This window comes from Hypanus sabinus, chromosome 2, assembly GCF_030144855.1.
Source record: "Hypanus sabinus isolate sHypSab1 chromosome 2, sHypSab1.hap1, whole genome shotgun sequence".
NCBI lineage: Eukaryota > Metazoa > Chordata > Chondrichthyes > Myliobatiformes > Dasyatidae > Hypanus > Hypanus sabinus.
Genome location: NC_082707.1, coordinates 28,299,335 through 28,320,966, shown reverse-complemented (window position 1 = coordinate 28,320,966; position 21,632 = coordinate 28,299,335). Strand labels below are relative to the sequence as shown.

At 40.4% G+C, this 21,632-nt stretch overlaps 1 protein-coding gene across 2 annotated transcripts in view; it reads right to left on the bottom strand.

Annotated features, from left to right (window-relative positions):
• The window catches only part of pcolce2b (procollagen C-endopeptidase enhancer 2b), a 50,797-nt gene that overhangs the window by 9,678 nt on the left and 19,487 nt on the right, over window positions 1–21,632 (bottom strand). For both annotated transcript variants that reach the window (XM_059993618.1, XM_059993629.1), the window contains exons 3-7: window positions 19,269–19,524; window positions 17,590–17,714; window positions 9,428–9,564; window positions 2,414–2,559; window positions 873–956 (exon numbers count right to left, since the gene is read on the bottom strand). In XM_059993618.1, the coding sequence (XP_059849601.1) occupies window positions 873–956; window positions 2,414–2,559; window positions 9,428–9,564; window positions 17,590–17,714; window positions 19,269–19,524 (748 nt within the window). The remainder of the gene's footprint in view (window positions 1–872; window positions 957–2,413; window positions 2,560–9,427; window positions 9,565–17,589; window positions 17,715–19,268; window positions 19,525–21,632) is intronic.

Below are 21,632 nucleotides of genomic sequence, written 5' to 3'. Positions count from 1 at the left end.
GTGCAAGATGACACATTATGCTACAACAGATTTTAAGTAACATAAGCTATTAGATTATGAAGCAAGAGCTAGGTACTGGGGATTGGGTTTATATAGGATACTTATTATGTTTGGACAACAAGGACGTAATTGGCTGAATGATCACCTCAGTACATCATAAACCTACAGAAATGGAAGGGTAAGCAATGAATATGTATTATGAATGTATTAATTACATAATACATTAATAATACCAATATATATATGACACAGCACTGGATTGGACTGAATATGCCTGGACTCTTTCAATGACTTTGTGACAGTTTGGTGGTTTTTTGCTCTTTTTTTTTAAGCATGTCAGGGGTTTGATGATTTTCTTTGAATGGTGTCTCTTTGTTTTGTGGCTGTCTGTGGGAAGACAAATCTCAGGGTTGTATACTGCATATATTCTTTGAGAATAAATGTACTTTGAATCGTTACTCACACTCCAACAACATACATCAGAACAATTACTGCATTGCTATGAGCAGTTAATTCAGGTAAAACTGAACACAGCTGTATTCGTATCGCTTACCGCATGATGTTTCTAGCTACTCGGTGATCACAATGTGACAAGTGCACCATTATGCCTTAGGCAGAGGGAAAACTTGCCAAAAACTGTAACTAAATAAACACTTTAAATATACTGACAATTCAGCCTATGTTTCATGACTTGTGTTTACGCTTTGGAGCTGTACTTGTTTTTAATACACAAATTCACTCTTTCACAAGAAAAGCTTTCTGTGAAGCCCTTATATACATATAGTTGGTTGTAGATGGTAAATGTCAGCTTTTTTGTTCACAGATATATATAAAAAAAATTACTTAAACTATTGAAAGCCTAGGTTTCTCACCAAAGTCACTGTTACAATAATTGCTTCCCATTGTTCCACTTCTTCTGCATTTCAGCTGGCAAGGAGGCACTGTTGGCTTAATGGCTTTAAAACAAAATGGGAGTATCCAGAATTCATTAAGGCAGGCATTTAACAATCAAATTATTCATACCAACAAGTTAACTTAAAGCCATATATAATTACTTTCAGAAGGAAAAAAAAAGTGACTTGCCTATTATCTCAGATTTGCTTTTCAGAAGTAAATTCACATTTGAAGTAAGTTCACATTTATTACAGTAACTATAAACAGCTCGCTCTCAGAAATTCATTTCTGTTCTACTTCAAGGTATATAATGTTAACTTCTGTAAAAAAAATCAATCAGTGTAGATGTCTGTGATCAAGCTACATAAGCAGTCAAATGCACTGAGTTATTAGAAGCTTCGGTTAACATTATATTTTATATTGCACTTTAAGTATAAAAGTGTATTGAAGTAATACTACTCAACTCTGAATTTTCATGGAATGCACTGCAGCTGTTAGCAGAAGATGTATTAGTAAGTAAATCAACATAAATATTAGTCAAATAATTCACTTTATCTGATGAGTCACTGGGTCTTTCAGGCAATTATAGACACACACTGCCTGACCAAGCCTAAGATACAAGGCAAGATTCATGCTGCAATAATCCTTGGAATCCTTGTCTTAATGTGCACTGTATGAGACAGACACTGCACAAATAATAAATGGCCTGTCCAGTGAGAGCTAGGCAAAGGAGAAACATGCCAAGAAAATGTTTTTTTAAGCAACGGCACCTTCTAAACATTAAGATATTGATATACTGGACCTTTCTGCAATCAACAATACTGGGCAGCAGATATAAAGTATTAACCTTCCTGAGAAGAAAAATGTTGATCAATCTATTAGTGAACAAGTATTCTATTCAATTTTTGAGATAATAATGAATATTTATTACCTCATTAGCAAACTGTTATGTTGATGATGTATCTGTGTACAGATAGTTAGTACTTTAATAGTTTTAGTGAATATTTCTCAATTGAAGGCAACTCTTTATCATTTGGCAACTACATGAAGTAGACAAAACCCAATCTATAAATCCATATTTAATAAAAGAAAAAGGTTTGAATTGCAGTAAATTATGTCCATATGGATTTTTGGTTAAAGAATTAATCATTTAAAACTTTACAGAAATAAGTAATTCAGATTAAAAATCAACCTGCTGTAAGTGACCCATGTTTTAGAAATAGTCATCTCAATTAGACAGAGAGAGATCCATCTTTGTAAAGGCCAATAGAGATTATGAGGGTTTTTTTTAAAGGTACTTTTAACATGCTATTTATGTAACTCACAAATAACATTTAGCTCACTGAAAGCTTAATGGGGTGGGTAGATTTACCAAAGAAATTGTTAGCAGTATTCCAGAGCTTAGTGGAAAACATACTCAGGCACATTTAAACACTTTGTTCAATCCCAACTGTTCCCTGTACAATAATGAATTAGTATTCCACAATATTAAATATTCTCTGTACAATGACAAACTTACTTGTTATGGTCGGTGCTGTGACTGGTGCAGCTGTGCTGAGAAACTTCTTTGATCTGAATTTGTAGTGAGCCAAGAAACCATCAGCTGTGACACTTAGATCCGAGAGGAACTGCACCACTATTTCATTTTCTTGTGACAGAACTGGCCTATACACACCAAAACAAACAGCATCACCACAAATTGAGGTGGAGATGAACTAAGAAATAAACTTCATAAAGCAAATAGATTCATCTTCAGGTTCAGATTTATTTATCGCACGTACATGGGAACAAACTGTGAAATGCATCGTTGTGTTAATAGTAACACACACAAAAATGTGCTAGGGGCAGTCTGCAAGTGTCACAACACATTCCAGCATGAACCTAGCACAATTAGGTTAAAAATAGCAGGAAATTAAGTGAAATAGTACTATGTTTACAAAAACAGCTTTGTGAACTTCTCTATCACAAATATGCAGATGTGAAGATGAAACATATCAGACACCAGATAGGTGCTGGATGTCTCCAGCTTGCCTTCCAGTACTCAACCCTCATTGTGTTCTTGTATTTTAAGCACTTTCACAAATCATTTCCAAATAAGATATGATAATGGTTTGTAGTCATATAAGTGTTTAAAAAAGGCAATGCTATATACCCTCAGTGGCTACTTTATTAGTTACACCTGCTTGCCAATGCAAATATCTTATCAGCCAATCATGTGCCAGCAACTCAATAAATAAAAGCATAAGACATGATCAAGAAGTCCAGTTTTTGTTCAGAGTAAATATCAGAATGGGGAAGATATGTGATCTAAGTGACTCTGACTGTGGAATGATTATTGGTGCCAGACTGGGTGGTTTGAGTATCTCAGAAACTGCTAATCTGGTATTTTCACACGCAATAGTCTCTAGAGTTTAGAGAGAGTGGTGGAAAGGCATAAAATCATCAGTGAATGGCAGTTCTGTTGGCAAAAGTGCTTTGTTAATGTGAGAGGTCAGTAGAATGGCCAGACTGATTCAAACTAACAGGAAAGCAACAGTAACTCAATTAACCACTCATTACATTGGTGTGCCCAAGAATGTCTCTGAATGCATGACATGTTGAACTGAGACGCGAATGGGTTAAAGCAGCAGCAGACTGCAAACATACAGTTAGTACCTAAAGAGTGTACCTGCATGTCCATATAGAAAACAAAAACAGACACACATGTACACCTACTCTTAAAGCATTTAAGCTATCTTAATTAAATAAAAAGCTTCACTTGCTTTTATCCCAGCAGCCAATTTCTTGCATTCTTTTGGATGGACCCATGATAATTGCTCCTGGTTAAACAGGCTTGGACAGATTTCCCAGCCTGTGTGTAGTGCAGGTGTCCTGTAGCTGTGCTCTGCTAAGCAGAAGCCTAAACTGTAGTCTCCTCTCAATGTGAAAAATTGGCTAAATTTACTTCCTTCCTTGAGGCTTCAACAGACAGTTTCAAACTGATAGGAAGGTGACAGCGGCTCAAATAACCGCACATGATAACAGTGGTGTTCACAAGAGCATCTCTGGATACACGTCAAACCTTGAAGGCCATGAACATACATTCAGTGGCCACTTTAGTAGGTATAGGAATTAACTAATAAAGTGGCCACAGTGGATATAGTCACTGTTTCCCCCAGCTTTTGAATGCAAATGCTTTAGTTATGGCTCTCCGATATCCCATACAGTGCAAGTCGATGTACTTTTCTTACGTTTGAGCTACATCTCTATATGAGAGCTCCGCAACATTATGCACAGTTATTGAGTCGGTGTGTGTACAATGAAGGGCACAGTAAATCTCCATAAGTAAGTTGGCTTGCTTGTATTCTCTCATTACAGCATCCAGTGCCTGCATGTCCTTTTTGCTCAAGATTATTATTCACATTGAGAAATGTTTCCACTTGCTCACATACGGGCTTTGGTATCCAGCCCCACTTTGTCAATGAGGCCTGATTACATCTGACTTGCCATTTTTCAGTCATTTCCCACCAGAGTACTCATGTCTCCTGTGCATTTCCCATTTCTACACATCATCTTCCTTTTATGTTAATATTACTACAAAAATAAGTTGGAGCAGTTTTTTTTTGAAAAATTGGTCAGAAGTCTCTTGGCTGGAGCTCACTCTGAAAAAACAAACAAAAAAGGTACAGTTTTGGGCTGAGATTCATCATCAGAACTGGAATGGAAGGGGCAGAAGCCAGAATAAGGTGGTCAATAAAAGTAACATCTATTTCTCTAACTTCCTATAATTAGTCCCCCTTCCCTCTTTTTCTAATTGTCATTCTGGTTACCCTCTCACCTCTACTCTTCACCTGCCCATCACCTCCCCTTCTCCTTCCCATTCTTCCAGTATCCACTGTTCTCTCATATTACATTCATTGTTAGCTCTTTACCTGTCACCTCTCAGCTTCTTACTTCATGCTCTCTTCCCCACCCAGCTTCCCCCTCACCTATCACCTACCAGTTTATACTCCTTTCCTTCCTCTCACCTTATTCTAACTTCTTCCCCTTCTTTCTTTCCAGTGATGATGAAGGGTTTCAGCAGAAACGTTGACTGTGCTGAGTTCCTTCAGCATTTTTGGTGTGTTGCTCAAGATTTCCATCATCTGCAGAATCTCATGTTCAGAAAATACATTTTACTGAGGTTGCAGTTGTATAATCGAACCTCCAGATCTGTTTAAAGCAATGAAAATGTCAAGAGACAAGAGCTTGCCTGAAAATGTTTGATTTAGAAGTTGCTTCTCCTGGTTTATTCCCCATTTTAAACTCTTCCAGTCCTTGTATTAAAATTGAAGTGTATTTTAAGGTGGGCATTATATGTTGCTTAAGTTCAAAAAAGTTCTATTTATAGTAAATCAACAAGATGAGTTTCAAACAAGTGTATTAATTCTAAATGGAAGAGTAAGGAACTCTTAACATGCAATGGTACATTATAACATGTAATGATGTTATTATGCCCTCTGATTACAAAATATATTTGCATAAATTATAGAAATAAATCAAAGTTAGGCATGATTTTTTTCACTTTTCCACAGTAATTATTTGGATACTTTTACAAAACAGTAGTTTTAATTACATTTAGATACAAGAGACTGCAGATGCTGGGACCTAGAGCAACACTCAAGATGCTGGAGGGACTCACTGGGCCAGACAGCATCTATGGAGGGAAATGCACAGTTGATATTTCGCAGTGAGATCCTTCATGTCTGTCTTGACTCAAAACATCAACTGTTCATTTCTCTCGCTTTAATTATAACCTTTGCCTCGAGGTATAATTTTATGATTGTTTACCAGACTAAAGATTCATAGCTTGGAGGTATATGGCAAGAACTTTGAAGGACCAAGGAAACGAAAGGTGAATTACATATCCTACTCAACATCTGGAGCATCTGGATGCTTGTCAGTGGCTAGTTCTGAATGACAACAGAGGAGTTCTCTCTTTTCTATGAATTTTGAGTTCTCAATCTTATGGTCTTTTGTGATCACTTGGATGAGGAGAAGTGGATGTTGAGGAGGAAGTTCCAGCAAGAGGTGAGTCACCAAATGGAGGCATCAAGAGCAAGCATCAAAGATGAAGTCAACTTTGTTTATTCTGGTTGTTGGTAAGAATTCCAAAATACTAGGGTGACACCTGTTATGAATGTGAAGCAACTCTGAGGGGCCGAAGGGTACAAAGTCGCCCCCTCCTTTTTGAGAATCGCAAGATCGCTATTAATTCGGGTCTGGGACCCAGGAAATGAGAGAGAGATGTCCAGAATACACAAGGTTTGGAATGTGTCCTGACCTCAGTGAAACGGAACCACTGATAACTGCCATTGTCTCTTTGAGACGGAATTGTGTATTGAGTACTGTACTATTCATTGAAACCCCTCAGGGGACAACCAGAGTGGGCTGGTTGAGGGATTGCATCATCCCAACCTGATTGACATCTGAGACCCCGTGAGTAAGGATAAAAGAAGGGTCTGGGGAACAACCCCTTTAGACGCACCAGGAGAAACGCTGGAAATCCAGTGACAGCGTTTTATAGCAAAAGCCAGTGGGGGCTCGTGTGCGTCCTCCCTTGCCAGGCTGGCGGGCTCACCACAGAAGAACGGTTTAGCTAAAGGAGAGGCCACAAGTGAACGGCCACGACAAAGAGACACCTGACGGGATCGAAATCATAAAGGTTGGAAAAACCCGTAGCGGTAACTGTTCCCATTCTATTCCTATTTCTCTCTCTCTCCAACAAAGTGCAACACAGCGACAACCCAAAAGACGGCAGCTTGTGGAACTGCAGTGAACTGTATATTTCCATCGGACAATTCATTATCCCCTAGACAACGATAGAGCTTATTTCTTATTGATTATTATTATACCCGCACTTTTAGATTTAGTATTGACGACGTATATTATCTGTATATTTGCATTGATATTATTTTTGTGTATTTTTACTAATAAATACTGTTAAAAATAGTATCATCAGACTTCAACGGACCTCTCTATCTTTGCTGGTATGTGACCCAGTTACGGGGTTCGTAACACCTTTAAACTCAAAAGATGACAGAGGGAGTGGAAGGTTCTTCTTCTACCTGTTGCCATCCTGTGTGAGATCATTTTTAGACGAAAGACTAATGGGATGTTCAGAATCTCATCAGTTCAACCCAACATACCACTAGTAATGTTTCATGAAGGAAATGTACCACTAAGTGTGTATCTTTGAAATTACCTTTAAAAAGGCAGGATTTGGAATCATTTAAATAAACAGCATGGGAATAAGCCACTTGGCCCACTAGGTCCATCCTGACCAGTGGGCATTCATCCACAATAACCCCATCTCCAGCACTGGTCGACCATGCCTAAGCAATTCAAGGGCTCATTCCCACACTCCTTAAATGCTGTTGATAACTCTGCTTCCACCACTCACTTAGGTAGTACATTCCAGATAGTTGCCTCTCCCTCTGGGTCACAAAAGTTCCTCCCATATCCCCTCTGAATTTCTTCCCCCATCCTACATCTAAGTTATCTTGCTTTGTCTATGCTGATGGGGGAAAAGATATCTGCAGTCTATTCTATCAATACCCTTCATAATTTTATGTATCTCAATCACATCTCCACTTAATGTCCTCCACTTCAGGGAGAAGAGACCTAACTTCTCCAATCTCTTCTCATAACTGAAATGCTCAACCCCAAGCAAAATTCTCCATCACAATGAATCCCTGCTGTAGTCTGGCACCCAAAACTACATGCAGTTCTGGTCTATTCTCCATCACTATGAATCCTTGCTGTAGTCTGGCACCCAAAACTACATGCAGTTCTGGACTAAACCAAAGCTTTATAAATTTGGAACATAACCTCTCCACTTTTGTATTCACTGCCCTCCTGAAGGCAAATATCCTAACATGCCTTCCTAACCACATTATTTACTTGTCACATTCAGGGATCTCTCTTTTCCAATGGTCCTTTGTAAGGTCCTACCATCCATAGTATATCTCCTGGTCTCATTAGTGCTCTTAAAATGCATCACCTTACATTGATCTGGATTGAACTCAATTTCCAATTTTTCAATCCACTTCACCAACACATTAATCTCACCCTGTAGACTGAGACTCCTCCACAGCATCAACAACTCCAGCAATCTTCCCATCATCTGCAGACTTCCTGATCACACCTCGAAATTATTCACATATATTGTAAACAGCCAAGGTCCCACACCAATCACCAATGAGAAACACCACTTGTAACAATAACACAATTCTCTATCACCACCCTTTTGATAAGGGGGCATCCATTTGGAAAAGAGATGAGGAGAAATTTCTTTAGCCAGTGAACCAGTGGAATTCATTGCCACAAACAACTGTCAAGGCCAAATCATTGGGTATATTTAGAATGAAGGTTGATAGGTTCTTAATTAGTCAAAACATCAAAGGTTACAGGGAGAAGAGAATGGGGTCATAAGGGATAATGGGTCAGCCATGATAGAAATCAGAACACATTCGATGGGCCAAATAGCCTAATTCTGCTCCTCTTTCTTATGATCTTATAAAGAGGGCTACAGTTGCCGAGTCAACTCAAACCTCTTCTGGTTAGCAAAGATTTAAATCTCACAGTTATGATCCCAGCAATTGGTTCCCTTGCCTCCCACAGCTGCCATAAATAGACACCATATAGCCACGGGATTTACTCACCTTCAAGCCTGCTAAGACATTGAGTAATTCTTTCATTATTAAAGCTTACACAGGACTTTCACCCCCTCACCCCTTGCTAAATTCTCTAACTACAGAGTCTCATTTCCTTAGTTATCATGAGAATGTCCTCTTTTAGTACCTCTCCTATATCTTCTGGCTGTATTCATTGAGTTCCCATGTTATCCCTAAACGGGCAGACCTACTCTATCCAGGCATGACTCATGTTAATCCTGTTTGACAATAATATTTGATAACTCTTTTCCTTCTTAAGCACCATCTTACACTTTATTTTGTACTCCAGATGAGCCTCATCTTCAGTTCCCTATACTTGCCATATGTTTCCTTCCTCTCTTTATGCAACCCTCAATACCTTCAACAACCAGGGTTCCATGAAGTTGTTACCTGGGATTTTGATCCTTACAGGAACATGTTGCCTGGGAACTCTTGTTTTCTCTCCAATAAATGCTTTGCATTATGCAGCTGTAGACCTGGCCACAACTAAATGCAGCCAACCTTAGCTGGGTCCTGGGTTACTCTAATAAAATTGGTCTTCCACAATACAAGATGTTTATTTAAGTCCATGCCCTCTTACCCTGGCAAAGTAGTTGGATTCTTTTTGGAATGTCACTGCCTCAACATGTTAGAAGCACCAGGAGCAAACACCTATCCTGATATCTGAATCAATCCCTTTCCTTGGATCAGTGACCAAGCCAAGTTCCTATTCTGTCATAATTGTAGGAAAATATTAGATCTAGCAGAACTGTCACTGTGCCCAAAGAGTGGTAACTCCAAGAGACTAAAAGAAGGAAGAACACACATTTGTAAAAAAAAATATCACCAAAATTACTTACGCTGGAGGGCTATCTCCACAGAACTTGCCAATTCGTTTTGCATCATTGTTTTCACCGCCATTATATACAGAAACATAATCATATCGGCAATAGTTGTCTCGTTCAACATCAAATTTCTCGAATTTTAACTCAATTACCTGTTAAAGATGGAAAACAACATACGTTAGTTGTTGGATAGAGACTCTGTTGCAGCTATGTTATTGTTTTACTAAAAATTCCAGTTCCTACAGCTGTCTTACAGTTCTTACAGGTTCCTCTACTGTCGCAATGAGGCCACACCAGTTGGAGGAGCAACACCTTGTATTCCGTCTGGGTAGCCTCCAACCTGATGGCGTGAACATCAATTTTTTGAACTTCAGGTAATACACCCCTGCCCTCACCATTCTCCATTCTGACTTCCCTCTCTCACCTTATCTCCTTACCTGCCCATTGCCTCCCACAGGTGTGCCTTCCCCCTTTTCCATAGCCTTCTGTCTTCTCCTATCATATTCCCCCTTCTCCAGTCCTGTATCTCTCTCACCAGTCAACTTCCCAGCTCTTTAATTCACTCCTCCACTCCCACCCCCACCCCCATCTCTGACTCCACTTTCTTTTCTAGTCTTAATGAAGGGTCTTGGCCTGAAATGTCAACCATAATCTTTTTCACAGATGCTAGCTGGCCTGCTGAGTTCCTCCAGCATTTTGTGTATGTTGCTTGGATTTCCAGCATCTGCAGATTTTCTTGTTTGTTTTTAGTTCTTCAAACTGTTGAACTTCCTATCTTAATGATAAATATTCATCTAATTGAATATCTCATCAGACCCTGGACCCATTGACTTTAAACCTAGTTTACAAGTACATCATACTCTTGCCAGTCTTCAATGATGTAACCTTATTCAGAGCCATGAGCTCACCCTCTTCACTGGTTCATTACAAGTCCACCCAGCACACCAATAGTGTCACTTCCCTTCCTGATAGGCTGAATGCATGATTTGACACATTGAATGTGGTGATATCGAGGAAAGCCCCCTCTCCTCAGGGAATAGGCTCCCTGTCTGATTGCAGCAAGGTGAGGAGGTTCCTAGCCAGGATAAACCCATGTGAGCTATGGGGCCAGACAACACACTTGATTGAGTGCTGAGGGATCGTGCAGCCCAGCTAACAGACGTCTTAATGGACATCTTTAATCTCTTTGCAACAGTCCAGTGTCCCTGCAGGCTTCAAGGTAGCCACCATCATTCTGGTGCCCAGGAGAGTCACAGTAACTGGCCTAAATGATTAGCGCCCACTGGCACTGATCTCAACAACCATTAAGTGCTTTGAGGGCAGGTAATGGATTGTATAAAATTGCATCTTCCAGCTACATTAGACCCTTTCCAGTTCACCTACTGCTCAAACTGGTGCACTGATGATGCCATTGCATCAGCCTTCCACTCTGTCCTGTCCAGCCTAGAAAACGATGCCACCTACACCAAGTTGATGTTCATCAACGTAATCTCGGCATTTAACCCAATCATCCCTCAGAGGGTGGTGGATAAATGGTCCTCATTAGGACTCAGCACCCCTCTCTGTAACTGGATCTTGGACTTCTTGACAGAAAGACCTGAGGCAGTCTGACTTGACAGGAACATTTCAAGCTCCATCATGTTGAGCACTGTTGCCCCACCCCTCCCCCCCAGGGCTGTGTGCTCAGCCTGCTGCTGACTCACCACTACACCGCCGGGTCCAGCTTAAACCACGTCATTAAGTTCACTGATGACACAACAGTGGTTTGGCCTCAGCATCCACAGTGATGAGTCGGCATACAGAGAGGAGGTAGAGAGGCTTGTCAAGTAGCATGAGAACAACCAGAATTGGGCCAAGACAAAGGAGACGATTGTGGACTTCAGGAAGGCGCAGAGCAACCCCTGTCCAGTGCACCTCACCGTTGCAAGAAGCACAAAGTTCCTCAGAAATCATCATTACAGACGACTTAACCTGAAACCATGACATCTCATCATTATTCAAGAAAGCACAGTGGCGTCAACCCTTTCTGAGGCATGTAAGGCCCCCAGTCTAGCAACTTTCTACAGGAGCACTCTCAAGAGTGTTCTGTCTGGCGGCATTGTTGTGTGGTACAGAAACTGCAAGTCATGGGAATGCAAGGCCCTGCAGAGGACGGCAAGAACCGCGGAGAGGATCATGTTTTATCGTTTTACAACAGTGAACCACAGTGGATTTAATTTGGGTTTATTGACACTGATCAACAGAAAGTGACTCTTCTGTGTCAAACTGAAAACAGATCTCTACAAAGTGATCTAAATCAATTGCAAATATTAAGTATCCACCCCTTTAATATGACACACCAAATCATCACTGGTGCAGCCAACTGGTTTAAGAAGTCACATAATTAGTTAAATGGAGATCACATGTATGCAGTCAAGGTGTTTTAATTGATTGTAGTAAAAGTATACCCATATCTGGAAAGTCCAACTGCTGGTGAGTCAGTATCCTGGCAAAAACTACACCATGAAGACAAAAGAACACTCCAAGCAACTCCGCAAAAAGATGATTGAAAATGACAAGTCAAGAGATGGGTACAAGAAAATTTCCAAGTCACTGAATATCCCTTGGAGTACAGTTAAGTCAATTATAAGGAAATACGAAGAATATGACACAGCTATAAATCTGCCTAGAGCAGGCCATCCTCAAAAACTGAGTGACCATGCAAGAAGGGGAGTAGTGAAGGAGGCCACCAAGAGACCCATGACAACTCCAGAGGAGTTACAAGCTTCAGTGGCTGAGATGGGAGAGACTGCGCATACAACAACTGTTGCCTGGGTGCTTCACCAGTTGCAGCTTTATGGAAGAGTGGAAAAGGGAAAGACACTGTTGAAAAAACTCTCAAAATTTCAGCTGGGCTTTGCCAGAAGGCATGTGGTAGACTCTGAAGTCAGCTGGAAGAAGGTTCTATGCTCTGATGAAAGCAAAATTGAGCATTTTGGCCATCAGACTAAACCAATATTTGGTATAAGCCAAACACCCCACATTATCAAAAACACACCATCCCTATCATGAAGCATGGTGGTGGCTGCATCGTGCTGTGGGGATGCTTCACTGCAGCAGGCCCTGGAAGGCTTGTGAAGGTAGAGGATAAAATTATTGCAGCAAAATACAGGGAAATCCTGGAGGAAAACCTGATGCAAATGCAAGAGAACTGCAACTTGGGAGAAAATTTGTTTTCCAGCAAGACAATGCCCCAAGCATAAAACCACAGCTACACAGGAATGGCTTAAAAACAATAAAGTTAATGTCCTGGACTAGTCAGAAGTCCAGACGTCAATCAAACTGAGAATGTGTGACTGGACAAAAAATGAGCTGTTCACTCGTGATCCCCATACAATCTGACAGAACTTGAGCAGTTTTGTAAAGAAGAATGGGGAAAAATTGCAGTGTTCAGATGTTCAGATTGAGACCTATCAACACAGACTCATTGCTGTAATTGCTGCCAAAGCTACATTTACTAATTACTGACTTGAAGGGGGTGAATACTTATGAAATCAATGACTTTGAGTCTTATATTAGTAATTAATTTAGATCACATTGTAGAGAGACCTGTTTTCACTTTGACATGAAAGTCTTTTTCTGTTGATCAGTGTCAAAAAAAGCCTAATTAAATCCACTGTGATTCAATGTTGTAAAACAGTAAAATATGAAAAATTCCAAGGGAGTGGGATGAATTAGTTTTATAGGCACTATACAAAAGTGCAGAGCATAATCAACTCTATTGTACTATTTAATCAATAAAATTATTCTAAACTGAATGCATAACCAACAGTGATCTTCATGTACTCCTCTCTGCACAGCATGAAAGTCCATTTTAAAAAGTGCAGAACTTGAAACTTACCTGGCCCTTGACAGTTTGCATTGACCTTTTTAAGTCGATCAGTATCTTTTTGGATTAGGATGCCATAAATGAGTTAATCTATTCATAACTAAATTGCAATTTTTCAATATTTGCAGAGCCTGTGATACAAAGTGTCTACTGCAATATCTTTTTTGTTTGGCCCATCATTGGTGAATGCTGCTAAAAGATGCCCTCTCACCCCCTTTGGTCCAGATGCCACATCTGTTGCGGAGAAACAGCACGGAGACAGTGGCAGTGACAGTGAGGAGAGGGATCAGGTATGTGAGCCCTGGTTACAGTAGCTGACCTCTGACAAGGTGAGGGAAATCGTAAGTGAACTGACCTGCTTACAGAAGTTACAGAAGGTCAGCCCAGCCACTCTGTAGTGCATTACTTGCCCCAAGCCTGGGTGTGAAAATGATGAAGCCACACCAATCCCCAGGCCAATCATGCCAAGCACTGTCTATTCACTGCCAAATCCAGTCTTAAGAACGATGATTGATGGCAGAGGAAACACAAGTAGACACAAACCATAAAGGGTTCTTTTAGAAGTACAAAAAGTACCATATTGAATAATGTAAACATTGAAAACTCAGGAGGGTTAATAGATGACATTAGGTTGCTCTAGGAGACAAGGCGAAGGAAAATCCTAAGGGCTTCTACAGAGATACTAGGAGCAAAAGGACAGCAAGGGACAAAATTGGTTCTTTGGAAGATCAGAACACTAATCTATATGCAGCAGCATCTATATTTAGTCGGGAGACAAGTGTTCCGCCTTTCAGGCAATTGATTTATGTTAAACACATTCAGCCTTTATTTTAATGAGCAGTTTCAGATTTGTATTGGGTCACTTCCTGTGCAGCCAGGAAATAGCAAGTAGAAAAGCACATTGACTGGCAGTAGGCCAGAGGTTTATGTTTGGAGCAAAAGAAGTTTCTATCAAGAGCCACGCTGTTGTTTCCCCAGCACAAGCATTGCTTTTCATTCCTTATTCTCTACGCTGTGCCACTGAGTCTGCAATTAAACCAAGGAGCTAGGAGGCCATTTCCCAACTTTCCTGTCATTTTTGAATGGAGTTTAACAGACTGTCTAGTTGATGTTACAAAACCAAAGCGAGGGTAGTACAGATGTGAGGCAAGGCAATAGAGAGGTCATGGACCCTATACAGATTACAGAGGAGGAGGTGCTTGCTGTCTTAAAGCAAATTAGGATGGATAAATCCTCAGGGCCTGACAATGTGTTCCCTCAGACCCTGTAGGAGGTTAGTGCAGAAAGTCCAGGGGTCCTAGGAGAGATATTTAAAATATCCTTAGGCACAGGTGAGGTACCAGAGGATTAGAGGATAGTTAACATTTTTCCAATGGTTAAGAAAGGCTCTAAGAATCAGGCAAGAAATTACAAGCTGATGAGCCTGACATCAGCAGTGGGGGAAGTTAGTGGAAGGTATTCTAACGGACCAGATATTTGGATACACAAGAACTGATTAGAAATGGTGAACGTGGCTTTGAGTGCAGTGAGCCGTGTCTAACTAATCTTCTGGAGTTTTTTTTTGAGGAAGTTACCAGGAAAGCTGATTAAGACAAGGTAGTGGATATTATCTACAAGGACCTTAGCAAGGCCTTTCACAGCGGCTGTAGACAGTTACCTCTTTGACTGGAGGCCTATGACTAGTGGTGTGCCGCAGGGATGGGTTTGGATCCGTTGTTGTTTGCAATCTCGGTCAACAATCTAGATGATAAGGTGGTACATTGGATCAGCAAACTTGCAGATGACACCAAGATTGGGAGTGTAGTGGACAGTGAGGAAGACTATCACAGCTTGCAGAGGATCTGGACCAGCTGGGAAAAAATAGGCTGAAAAATGGCAGGTGGAATTTAATGCAGACAAATGTGAGGTGTTCCAGTTTGGGAGGACCACCCAGGGTAGGTCTTACACAGGTACTGAGGAGTGCTGTAGAACAGAGGGATCTGGAAATACAGGTCCATAATTCCTTGAAAGTAGCACCTCTGGTAGATAGGGATACATTATAGGGAGAGGTTGACTAGGTAAGGACTTTAGTCCCCTAGAGTGTAGAAGAGCGTAGAGGTATGCAAAATTCTGAAGGGTATAGATAGGGTAAATGCAAGTAGACTTTTGCCACTGAGGTTGGGTGAGACTACAACTAGAAGTCATGGGTGAAGGGTAAATGGTGAAATGTTTAAGGGGAACACAAGAGGAAATCTCTTTACTCAGAGTGTGTAACAAACTGCCAGTGCAAGTGATGGATGCAGGGTCAATTCCAACATTTAAGGGATAGGTACATGGATGGAAGGGGTATGGAGGGCTATGATCTGGGTACAGGTCAATGGGACTAGGCAGATTACTAGTTCAGCACAGACTAGATGGGCTGAAGGGCCTGTTTGTGCTATAGTGTTCTATGACTATCACCTACGAATCTGGAGATGGTTTGCCTCCTCAGAAATGAAAATCCATTGACTTGCAAATTACCGCTATTAATACTACTTCTCCACAATTTTGCCTGCCTTGTACACAACCTAGCCACTATTTTTTGTGAAGTTAGGTAGAGCCTAGGCAAATGTGGCATCTGCCATAATACAGCAATCAATGTATTTTGCCGTCACAAATAAGCTGCACAAGAAGTGACTAAATTCTATCTCACAGAAGTGGATGGGATTATTGATAGGGGCATGTATGGTAACAGGAAGGTGATCAATTACTCTTTATAATTTAGTGAATGCTTCCCCTTTGTCAAACCCCAGCACCCTGCCATGTTGGTGATGACAGTCTGTAGGGAAGTTGATATACTGGCTTGCTTCAGCAATAGTTTGGCTGATGAATGTATGCACAGCAGATCTGGCAGTCATACAGCACAGAAGTCAGTTAGCTCATCATGCTTCAGCCAGCTCATAGACAGAGTTATCTAATTAATCCAGTCCCCTGCTCTTTCACCTCTTTTTATTCCTTTTCTAAGAATATATCCAATTGCTTTTTGAGAGTTATTCTTCAATTTACTTTGATCCAATCCTTCAGGCTCTGCATTCCATGGTTAAAAATTGTCCACATCTCACCAGATTCAGCCATTTAGCTTATTTACAACAGAGAAAGGTTCAAGTCTGTAATGGCATGAGCAGTGCTTTTCCAATTTTGTACATACTAGTCCAAAGATCACTGAAGAAGCAGGATTGCTTGGGCTAAATTAGCGTGAATGAGAAGTGATCTAAGTTACAAGGGCAGAAAGAAATTTCCAAATAAAATAACGACTGTGTAGAATGAATGAAGGGTAAAAGTAGAAGCCCCAGAACAAAGGAAAATAAACTATATATCAAAGCACAAGCTTAAACAATCAAACAAAAGTAAGTTTCAGATGCTTTTTAAAAACGAGTTATTTATTCTTCAAATTCACTTTCATCTTAGTTTTAGATGGTAAAACGTTTTGGCAGGGAAGAACTACATTTGACATTTAGTCAGGAATGTTCATTCCACCTCATACTGCAAATATGTGAAACTGATGAACAAATTCTTGGCTTAAGAACAGTTGATGCTCAAATATCACCTTGAACATTGGTTCTTTGTCTTTTTTTTTTGAACAGCCAAGCTGCAGGATGTCAACATTTAGAAGAATTCTTCCCCGTTCATACACTGAGCAAAAGAGTTGCGATGTCAAGTTGGAGCTGTACAAGATGTTTGGTGAGGCCAGACTGTGTGCATTTCTGGTCAATTAGCTACAGGAAGACTGTCAAAGGGTGCAGGAAAAAATTCACAAGGATGTTACTGGGACTGGTGGGCTTGAGTTATAAGAAAAGGCAGAAAAATGTTGGGGTCAAGGAGAACCCAACTGCTGTGTTGAGCTTGCCACATTGCTCACATGGCTGACACTCAGCTCCTGAAGTAGACACCTCATTTCCTTTTCTGTCAAAGGGAGGGACTGAGGGAGTAGAAAATGATTCAAGGATGTGTCAAAGAGGACTTGAAATAAAATACAATATCCCCATTCATGTTTGGGAATACCTGATTCATGGTGGCTCAGAATGGAAAAGGTGCATTTGGGTTGATATTGCTAACCTTGACCACCCCCATACACTGACAGCACACAGACGCCCTGCATAAGTAACATCGGCAGTATATAACCTGTAAGACCACCCATCCGTAAGACATGTCCTGCTCCAAATGGGGAAGGGGCTGGTGTCCCACATTGGTCACTTCAGAACTCACAGAAGCAGAGCACAAGCTTGCCATCCTGGGGGACTGCCTAAAGTGGCAGGGAAGACGCACACTTGTTTTTGGGTGCCAAAAGTACCTGATTTTTGGGTGCCACAATGTGCCATGAGCAGGAGACTCCCGCTGGGTAGTCATAGTCTGGCCAGTTGGGTGTTTTGAAGGAGCCGGGTGACTTTTCCAGACGACCACCGCAAAACTGATCATCTATGGTGATGGAATAAAAATCTTCTCATTATATGTCCAGAGTGAGCATTCAAGTGAAATACACATCTGCATAACTAAGAAACCACATACTGGAAATATGAACAGAACAGAAAACGCTAGAAATATTCATTTAGTCAAACAGCATCTGTGGAGAGAAACAGAAATATGAACTTTATTGAGCTGAACTGGTAGTTCAGTATCTCTCCCCACAGATGCTGCTAGACCTGATGACATTACATTTCAAACATATTTGTGTTGCACACATTTTCAAGATGTCAATAAAACATTGTTCCTTTCCTTCATATCCGTGCGATCTTGTTGAAACAGTTTTTGCTCATTTGTTGTTGTCAGCAATGGCTATTAATTGAGATGGTTTCAAGTGTAAAAAACTCCTTGCATTCACCAGCAAAATAGTAACTGTTTAAAAGTGAGCTTAAATTTGCACATGCATATTCACTCAAGTCAATCTGGTGGCTTTTAAATTCATCTGCCAATATTAGTAGGACAGTATCAGCTTGGAACTGGAGTATTTTCTCTGCCAACAATCCAAAATAACAGTATTAGATTCTGTTGTTGTAACTTCAGCAACTGGAATCTACTTAAAAGATTTATTAATAGTACTCTGTTCTATTGCCAGCCAGTGATGTAGTGGCATCAGCACCGGACTTTGAGGCAGACAGTCCTGGGTTTGAATCCGGCTGGCTCCTTGCACGCTTTCCATTCATGCTGGGTTGACCATCGAGTGAGCAACTTGGCTTCGTAAAAAACAGACAAATGCTAAGGAAACCGAAAAAAAAGTTGCCCAATGCACCACAAGACATCAAAAGGAAAGCAGCAGGTCTGATTTATGTACTGTTTACACCTTAGAATTTCCAAATCTTATTTTGGAATTATTAAAATCCAACATAAACAAGAACATTTATGCATACCTTTCTGAATTAATTACTTCTATTATAATCATTTTACTTTTCTCAATGCATTGTGTAATGACTTATCTATATAAACAGTATGCAAGTCAAGTTTTTTTTAACTATATCTTGGATCATATGACAACAATAAACAAATAACAATATTAAATTATTTAAAAATCCTTTAATAAGAGTTAAGCCAATTTGAAATTAAGTGCTGAAATAAAACTATTATTCATATAAAGTTGCTCATAGACGATTTGTATCAACTAACTTCACCATTTGTACTGGCCTCCTCTAAATGATCAATAGTGTGATTGTTTTTTGGAGTTCAATTGGATTAAAAGAATTTTCCATGATGTGTTTGATTAATTCATTTTAACCAGCTCACTGAATGAACTCCTGTGCAATTCAATATATAGTGCCATAAGATTTTTATCTTTGAAACTTCAGCTAAAAAGACTACACCAAAATGCTTGTTGATGTGTGCTTTCTGGGCTAATGGAGCTGGGTCTAACATCCAACATTTTCCCCGCAAAGGTGAGAATGCCACCACTGAAAGAATTAAATATTAGTTTGTATATATTTTGAGTTTTATCATTGGTTAATAGTGCATAATCTGCCAGTAGAAATGAAATGATCTTACTTCTCTGGTTTGGCCTGGTTGCAGAGTACATAGCAACAAAACCACTTCCTGCAGTGTTGGCATCGGTTACCATCTGGACCAACATTTTGTTGCCAGATGAGATGATCGCGCCAGGCTTTGAAGTCCCACAAAATCTGCCCAACCGCTGGCCATTGACATGTCCATCGTAAACATCAACATAATCATACCGACAGAGTGTGTCACGTTCCAGATCAAGGAACCGGAAATTAAGAGCAACCACCCGGCCTTTTGGTACCTGTGAATGGCAACATTAAAAAGGAAAATTCACATTTGGCTATGCTCACGTTACAAGGTTTAAAAGGACAAGTACTCTGGTGCAGCACAACACACTAAAGGTACTAATGTACAGAGCTGTGGTGTGAGTGAGACTCACTTATTTAAGTTTATATTTTTAGTGGGAATTTTGCAAAATCTGGATTGCTATTTACAAGGAAACCAAAGAAAATTATTTGTATTACTGTATCTCTATTACTTGCTTAAATTAGCTGTCCCATTTCCCTGTTTGCTCCCCTTAAGATTTGAATTAGATATTCACACACTTGGTTTTGGCCTACATCCATCATCGTTCCTGTCCCAACAAAGATGTATAAACAACAGCTTCCCGATTCCTCCACATGCTGACCATCCATGAGGACCACAACCTTGATGTGACTTGAAGGCTTGCATGCCTCAATGCCCTGGAGAGCTATGTTGGCTGGAGTCAGGGCTTTGTAGTTTAGCTCTTGGTAGGGTCGCCCATGCCAAACAGGTCAAAGGGCAGAGGCCAGACAACACTGGTCCTCCAGGTTCAGGAGTTCCAGCTCAGGGCTAACAACCCTGACTGGTCAGCCAAAACTGTTACAGAAACAGCAGTGAAGAATTCTTTTACACCTGTGTGTGATGGTATTCCTGAATCTCCACCCCGGACTTGAATAGTTTCTGGAAGATAGCCAAGGACAGACAGAGATGGAGGACCTTCATTGCTGCCCTAAATGCCACGTGTTAACGAGCAGTAAGTTACATGCTGATTGTAACTTATGGGAATTTCTCCATTTGTCTTGTTAAAAACCTCACAAACTTCAAACACTTATAAGGTCCCAGCCTTCTCCACTCTAACGAAGCAATCTAGGTTCTAAACTTAACAAAAACCTTTTTTTTTAAAGAGAGGAATCAATGTGGATCTGCTTCATAGTTACAAAGAAATAAAATTAACTTTAATTAGATTTGTTTGTAATGTCAAATTTCAAGCTGTTTTTGGATAGATTTTAAAATTTTACAATTTTGTTTAATCTTGCAATGCTTACAGCCAGAGTTTTACCCAGGGTGGAAACGGCTAATACGAGGACACATAATTTTAAGGTGACTGGAGGAAAGTATAAAGTAGATGGGGAGGGGAGGGGTGTCAGAAGTAGTTTTTTTTTTACAGTGGTGAATATGTGGAACACCTGGAATGTGTGCTAGAGGCAGATACATTAGGGGCAATTAAGAGACAATTTGGCACATGAATGGTTAAAAAAAATGGAGGGCTACATGGGCAGGAAGGGTGAAATTGATCTCAGAGTATGTTGAAAGGTGGGCACAACATCATGAGTCAAATGGTCTGCATTATGCTGTAATGTTCTATGTTTAATGTTTTAACCTGAAAGCATTGTTACATGAGTGTCACCATCACGTAATAACTGTAAAGTTTGCTCAGAACAAGCACCCATACAAAAAGACAAAGTTGACCAATGAGTCATCCCCAGCAGAGTATCCTACGAAGCAAAAGGCTGGGTATCATTGATGACTACCAGTGTTTCCAAATGCGATTCAACCATTAGAGTGGCAGTAAGTACTGGAGCTCCATGCATGCACTATGAAAGGCAGAAGTCCAGGGCTTCCTGAAAGACAAAAGGCAGTTTGCTTCACCATTGGACTCCACCTGGAGTCCAACAACACAGCCCAGACATGGCACAAGATTAACCGGAGACTCTAGTTGAGGGGAACAGGGAGGGTGTCAGAAAGTGGTGTTTGAGGTCAGTACTGGATCATCCATGATCTTATTGAATGATAGAGTAGATCTGAAAGGGTAACTGGCCTAACCCTGCTCTTTGTACTTGGGCTCTTTATCAATACTTAAAAGACAAAGGGAGTGGTCTATAATTCTTGTTGCCTCAGTCAAGCAGCCAGCACAAAGACCAGTCATTCTCTCTTCTATTGGAAGGTACAAAACCCTGAAAGCACATACAACCAGACTCAAGAACAGCTTCTACCCTGCTGTTATATGACTATAAAGTGGTTCCCTAGTACAATAAAATAGACTCCTGACCTCACAATCTACCTTGTTATGATCTTGCACTTTCTCTGTAGCTGTGACACAATTTG